Below are 7,215 nucleotides of genomic sequence, written 5' to 3'. Positions count from 1 at the left end.
TAATAAGTAACATGTGGACTAGATTGGATAGGCCATGGCCTGCCTCCTAGGGTCAAGTCAGCAGGACGGCACCGAGCAGGAAATGGCAGTCCCCAGTCATGGATTCTCCAGCGGTTTTCAAGGACAGATGCTCACCACGCGCATACGACATTTGAGCCGGACCCGGAAAGACTTAATGTTCAAACCAGAATTTGATGGTAGTGCACTATAACCAGTTTGTCCGCCTTCCGCACGAAAAGAGTTCCCAGGGAATGAGTGAATGGGTACTGCCCAAAGGGGGGGGGGGTCACTTGTACATGTAGTACTAATGCATTGCACAACATGCGCTACTAGGACTCCCCTCTCTTGCCAATGGTTTTGCCCGTCTGGTGTTGCGCCAGCTATTCACCACACGTCATATTTACTGCTATACATATATATCAATCGGTTGACCCAGATATGCCAGCAGACGGCTGACGCAGGCACGAGGAACATGTGTGCATATATTGTATGGTCTGGTTTGCTTTAGAATATGGCGGTGGAGCTATTAAACCCCGTTACAGCCTCCTTGCTTGCTATTCTCTGTGCAGTATTTCTATGGACCTTCAAGGTTGGTACATCCCCGGGTAAATGTAGATCCTGGGAATTGGGAATTGTGAAGGCTACGGCGTGTTTGTATCAAAGCCTATGCAGGGGAGGTGAAGACTGGTATGAACCTTTTTTTTTGGGGGGGGGGGGGGGGGGGTTGTAGTTCGACAAGCCCATTCCTCAATAAGGGGCTAGTTTCAAAAACCAATACTGGTAGGCTTTATCAGCGGAGCGGAACTTCTGAATAGCGCCTCCCCCAGCCCGCTAACTGTTCAAACTGTCAATAATATATACGGGCTATATTTCTTCTCTCTTAGAAATGGGAACGGAAACAAGGATCTTCCGAGAAACCAGTTCCTGGTCTGAAAGCGAGCGATCCAATGTACGTGAGTTATGCACATTTTAATTTCGGTGTTTCAGACAGATCTATTTGCATCGGCGTATAGGGTACGGGGGGGGGGGGCATTATTGCAATATTGTCCCGACCCCTCTCCCGTAAGTGACCAAAATACCAAAAATCCTGTTTTTGACTATGATTTCGGCCGAAAAATTTAAGTGTCATTTTGACCCAAGAGAGCCACTCCCCCCCCCCTCGACTATGCACGACTATGCCTCGAACCATCGCCGACTATCGCGGCTGTTAACCATTTCAGACATGGAAACAAACATGACATTGACGCTGCTGGAAGCTTGCATGAGTTTCTCACCAACCTCCACAAGCGCTACGGGCCAATCGCATCATTCTGGATGGGAAAGGAACTCACTATCAGCATCGCATCACCGGAGCTGTTTAAACAACACGCAATCGTGTTTGATCGACCGCGTAAGTTGTTTTCGATCCATGATCAGTTGTTTGTATTTGTCTCGTTCAAAACAACTGACAAGCCAACCCACTTTTGGGGAGAATCTCTTAAATAGACCAGAAAAAGCTCTCCAACTGGAATTCATTTTTTTAATTGATCATGAATTGCCTGTTTTTCTTCTCACTGAGTTCGAATCCGAGGAATTACAAGTCATTTTTCCATCTTATCAGTATTTATATATACCGTAAAATCCGTCGATAATAAGGCCGATGACTATGCATATCATTCTCTTTCAAAGGATTTTACGTTATATGTACGCAGAATGTACTTTAATGAACGGTCAAATTCAAAATTCCGAGCTCTCAACTCAAAACATAATCAAGCGAATATAAAGTCACTGCACTCTTAAAAATGACGGTTTTTGCGCTTCTGAAAACCATCATTTCGGCCAACACACATGTGCATCCCGTAGAGTTTTTTTGTAAAATGAAAAAACCTAAATAGTTTTTGAGATCATGAAAAACCTCTCTGGGTTTTTACCTCGTAGAAAACCTCAATGAGATGCAATTGTGTTCACAAGCTTTTTCAAAGGCTGGAAGAGTGTGGTACTGCAAGGTCTATACATGCGATGCCTATCGAGCCTGCCGTATTGCAAATCCATGCGAACTTTTTATAAATATACCAGCGGAGTCAATTTTTCTTTTTAAACTGCAGCGCAGCTATTCATAAAATATCAGCACATGTTCGGCCCGCAGTCTGTTCAATATTCAAACAAGGAGAAAGGCAGACGCCAAAGACAGCCTTTTGATGACGCATACGGACATCAAGCAATGGCTGTATACTACCCAACATTTAATGATGTAAGTGTACTCCTTTAAGGTCGACCATCTTTATGATTTTACTTTAACGCTACTTCGCATATACGATAAGTCCCCACTAGTGGTGTATTTGCAAGTCAATCTAATGCAGTGGCCGAGTCTTTACGCGATAAGACGAGTAAGACAAGTTGAAGTTAGTTATGTTGGGCAATACAATACTAAGAACGTTCTGGCTGTAGATAAGTTGTGGTTGACCACATTCTGCACAGATGGCGATGGCATTTCTACCGAGAATCTTCAACTTTCTAAATATCATTTATCTACCTTAATAGGTGGTTGGGGAACTGGTCGAGCATTGGTCAAGCTTAAGCGATGGCGAAACTATCGCCCTGAAGGAAGAGATGACGGAGATGTCTATCAAGGCAATCACCCAGGCAACATTTGGAGATTACTTCAAAGATGAAAGCGAAGTTAAAAAACTTCACCACTGCTACAACATGGTAAGCTATTTGGCTGACTACCATAGACAAGAAAACTCGAACTAATGAGTTTTCCTTGTTTTGAAAAGTGTACTCTGTTGAAACTGAATGCCCGCTTTACTTGTTACTGAGATGGTGTCTTTGCTTGATGTCTTTCAAAAGACCAATTAGACAGTTAGGTAATTTACATTGTGCATACCCCACTTTCTCCTGCCAGATCCTGGTTGTTCATTTAACACGTTACGTCGAACATGGAAACCTATTATATTCCAGAAAGGCATGGATGTCTAACGCCGATATATCGGGATAAATTACATGTACCAAGGAAAATTTACATTTCAATATAACACCGTTTTTACCAAAAAATATAAAATAACCAATGCAAATCATGATTACATTTTCAAAAATGGCGTCCCTGCTCATCACTGAGATCGTGACGAAAGCATTTTCTACAGTCGGATCTTCATCATACCTAAAGTGTTGGAGTATTTACCGGTGTTGGTGATGTGCTTTGCTTCTAGTGATGCATTATGTTTTGAACGTTTCATTTGATTGACATGTAGAATTAGAAACACCACGCAATCTTCCTTACAGATCATGCTGACAGCAGAACACAATGTTGATGGTTCTCTTCCTGAACCAGGAACGCCTGAAAGGGCAGAGTTTGATGAAGGTATGCATTTGTCGGACATGTTATGCATGGCAAACTGGTGTTAGGTCTGCATCCTGGCACCAGTTGTTTTTAATATACTCCGCCTCTTGATATTTCATCATATACGACAGAGGAGTAAAAATGCCTGATCTTAGGATGCAGGTTCTTCGTCTCCTGTGTTAGTTAAAAGGGGCACCACGTACAATCAAAATGGGACCTACAATCGAAGAATGGTCGTGTTTGAAACCATTAATGGCCCATCAATTACTTGACATACATACTCATTCCCTTTCAGCGGACTCCGAAAAGGATAATATCATCCGAAAAATGATCCATCACCGCCGGGCCACCAGGTCCTTGGCTGACAGAAAGCTGTTCATCGACGAGCTACTCGATTCAGATGTCCCCGAGATACAACTTTACTCAGATGCCCTTATCAACGTTGTTGGAGGATTCCACAATGTCGCCAGCAGTAAGCATGTGTTTTAATGACAAATCTCTCTGTTTAAGTTTGATTTAACTTTCAAGCTGAAATACCTCAGCCCCGGATGCAGTATTATGTTGTATAATACGGGCACTCCCATCCCCTGGAATTTTCAGTCTGAATACGTCGTCTTTATATTGTGGGCACCACTCCTCCGTCATTGCGGCTTTGTATGCCCTATTGTAGGTCATCAATTCACTAACCGTATATCAATTTCCACCAAATTATCAGTAAGTCAACTGTAATCCTCAGGCCGCAAACTGTTGTTCCACTTGTAGTGCTGATATTCGCCCTGTACCATCTGGGCGTCCACCAAGACATGCAGGAGAAAGCCTACAGAGAGATATGTGATGTTTTAGGGGATGATGATGTCGACCCGTATGCATATAGCCAACTGACGTAAGTGGTTTTTGGTGGTCGTACAAGTGGCATTTGATGGTCATATAAGTGGCATTTGATGGTCGTATAAGTGGCATTTGGTGGTCATACAAGCTGCATATGATGGCCATACAAGCTGCATTTGATGGTCATAAAAGTGGCATTTGCTGGTCATACAAGTGGTATTTGATGATCATGCAAGGTGCATTTGATGGTCATACATCAAGTGGAAATTGTCGGTCATTCAGAAATTCTTCTATGCTGTAGATATCTTCGGCAAATCATTGATGAAACGCTGCGGAGAAACCTGGTCGTTCCATGGGCAGCTAGATTTGATCAGGACAAGGACACCACGTTAGGGGGATACGTCATTAAAGAGAAGGTTTGTGGTTGTGTAAGCTTACGACAAGACTGAGGTTGTTCTCAGGAAGGCGGCAATGCGGCGTAGCCGTTTCCGTTTGGGGTAGTTTACTGAGCTCTCTGGCCAGGCTCCCCTCCCCAAATCGGTCATCAACGGCAGTCTTCCAAGATGCTTTCCATGAATTGGAAGTATATGCGTGCACAAAACTTGTCTTGTGTTGTGACGAATGAAATGGGTCCGATATTATGCGAGATGACTTTACACATGCTAGCAAGTATTTTATCCAGTATGAAATGTCCTGACTTAATCGATATAGATGTTACATTCTACAAATTACTGATAGTACCTTGTGTTTCAGACACCGGTTATCCATGCCCTGGGTGTCGTACTGATGGACGAAAACATTTGGCCAGAGCCAGAAAGGCAAGAACTTTTAATCATGATGGGATTTCCAATGTTATTTTCCACAAAGTGGGAGATGATATGTGATGCATGCATCAAGAGCTCCGTGACTCTTCCGTGAAGCATTTACCTGTGTTTAAGTTTCTTGATGGATCAGGATCGGAACAGCGATTTGAGATACAACATATTAAAGGTACCAATCATGCCAGGATTAAGAGTAACATGTGTCAACTTGCTATACGTGGTGAAATCGGCAAAACAGATGAGTTGATTCATTGACATCTTATCTAATGACCCATTAATCTGTTGATGCTGTATTCTGTATCATTTACAGTTTAACCACATTCTGATTCCAGGTTCGATCCTGATCGGTTTGCTCCCGGCAACACCCGCAGTCGCCCTTTACTCTCGAATGTTCCTTTTGGATTCGCAGGCGGGCGCAAGTGTCCGGGATTCAGATATACCCTCGCCGATGGAGTGACGACGCTTGCCATAATCTTAAGGAAGTTCAAGGTTACAACTGTACCAAATCAGACCGTCAAGCGAGCATATGGTCTTATTACATTGCCCGAGGATGAGATATACGTAACTGTTGAACCAAGAGCGAACTGAAGGAGGTTAAAGGAGCTCCATCAAAGATGTATATATACACCAGAGTTTGACAAAGAAAAACTTATATCTGATGAAACTGCGTCTAATGTATCAATTATAGTTGATTTCTGTCATAAAGCACTGGTGCATTTTAATCTGTGAATCATGAATGTTTCTACTCGCTTGTCAATATGATTATTTACTTTTTTTACTTCATTAATGTGGTCTTATTTAACTCGTAAAACTCTTACCGGGTAACTCATTTCTGTGACTGTTATTGGAATATCATGTTTTTTAGCATTATAGTCCCTTTAGCCAGCAATCTATACTGATCATTGTCCAATGATCGCCTGATCGATAATACAGCTTCCATTCATGTCATTAATGACATATGGCGTGAATAAACCACAGGTTGATTTAGACAGTGTTCCGCACTTAGCAACCGCCATCCGTGAATAAGAAACTAAGCCACGGGACGGAAGTAAAGGAAATGAGCAGGAGAGGCGGGCATGCTCTGGCAAAATGTGTGGGGTCAATCATGTTTTTATGGTTTGCATCTGCAAAGGCATACTCTTTTTCACGATAGTCTTCGATACATTTTGCGCCGGACGATGCTACCTGTAAAAAGATACATCGCAAAAACGTTCCGTTTTAGCTGCCGTCAACATCGACCTCCTCTTCCCTCTAATTGATGCAATAGGTCAGCCTGCGTTACTGAGGCATTCGGCCAGCAGCCTCAACCATCGATTCTTCAGTGAGGTGATTAAAACATTATGTTAGTGAGAACAAGCCTCAACCGACCTTCCCCGATCAAGTAGAAGCCGGACTTAATACCCTTCGGCGACGGCCTGCTAATGCCGATACCTACCAAATACGCAGTTGAGTACGATATTTTTTTCTGGGATTTCGGAACATCGATCGAAATCAATTGGTAGCCAGAGTTTTAACAATATTGCCACTTTCCGCAGTTTGAATGGCCAGTGTTTATAATACCAGTGTATCAGTTATTTTCAGTAAAGAGATAATAAGTGAAAACGTCTTCTGTGTGATTAGTGATAGCATGGTCTATAGTTGCGCGTACACCACGAAATATTGGTGGACCAATTGCACGTACACCACCACATTGCCGCGACAAATTGGTTCGGCAATCTATTGCCGATACAAATTGCCGGGCGAATTTGTCCCATCAAGCTTGATGGTCCAAATTCGCCCGGCTTGTTAAAAGCCCGGCTTTGTCGTAGTGTACGCGCTAATGGCTCGGCAATTAGCTAGTTAGATGGTTCGTGACAGGCGGCGCTTTCGAAATGGCGCTTTCTGCTTATTGTTTGCGCGCCATCTGTTGCCGGATTTTATAACTAGCTGCAGCGCTGGTGTACGCGCTTGGTGGATTTTCGATGGTGCGGCATTGGTTCGCGAACCAAGATTGGTGGTCCATTTTCAGGTGGTGTACGTGCGGCTTATGTTTACCGTTTGGTTGACCACTGAATTAGAGACGGGTCACAACCCATGATTAGTTCCCATTGCTTACCACAGGGATAATCGTCATGAGCATTTATGGCAAGCCAAAGCGGAATTTATTCAAGACTTTAGAATTACCATTCAAGAAGTTAAATATAAGTTCAAGAAGGAAATATATGTTCAAGACTAAAATATGTTCAACCTTGAATCAAATGTTTTCAA

The 7,215-nt window shown here is 43.0% G+C and overlaps 1 protein-coding gene across 1 annotated transcript; it reads left to right on the top strand.

The window, feature by feature from the left end:
• The first annotated feature begins 452 nt into the window (after positions 1-452).
• LOC135487812 (cytochrome P450 20A1-like) lies at positions 453-6,570 on the top strand. Its single transcript, XM_064771908.1, has 11 exons — positions 453-589; positions 885-949; positions 1,221-1,390; positions 2,085-2,230; positions 2,521-2,688; positions 3,262-3,340; positions 3,615-3,791; positions 4,082-4,202; positions 4,449-4,563; positions 4,901-4,965; positions 5,301-6,570. The coding sequence occupies exons 1-11, from the start codon at positions 512-514 to the stop codon at positions 5,554-5,556; spliced, it is 1,440 nt and encodes a 479-aa protein (XP_064627978.1). The 5' UTR covers positions 453-511; the 3' UTR covers positions 5,557-6,570.
• Positions 6,571-7,215: the final 645 nt, after the last annotated feature.

This window comes from Lineus longissimus, chromosome 5, assembly GCF_910592395.1.
Source record: "Lineus longissimus chromosome 5, tnLinLong1.2, whole genome shotgun sequence".
Taxonomy (NCBI): domain Eukaryota; kingdom Metazoa; phylum Nemertea; class Pilidiophora; order Heteronemertea; family Lineidae; genus Lineus; species Lineus longissimus.
Note: the sequence above shows the minus strand (reverse complement) of the source record. Positions and strands in the feature narration are given on the sequence as shown.

Bases quoted from the DNA above. Each gene is read 5' to 3' on its own strand.
- LOC135487812 (XM_064771908.1), top strand. From the start codon at position 512: ATGGCGGTGGAGCTATTAAACCCCGTTACAGCCTCCTTGCTTGCTATT. The intron at 1,391-2,084 runs GTAAGTTGTTTT...TTTAAACTGCAG, and splicing joins AATCGTGTTTGATCGACCGC to CGCAGCTATTCATAAAATAT. The intron at 4,564-4,900 runs GTTTGTGGTTGT...CTTGTGTTTCAG, and splicing joins GATACGTCATTAAAGAGAAG to ACACCGGTTATCCATGCCCT.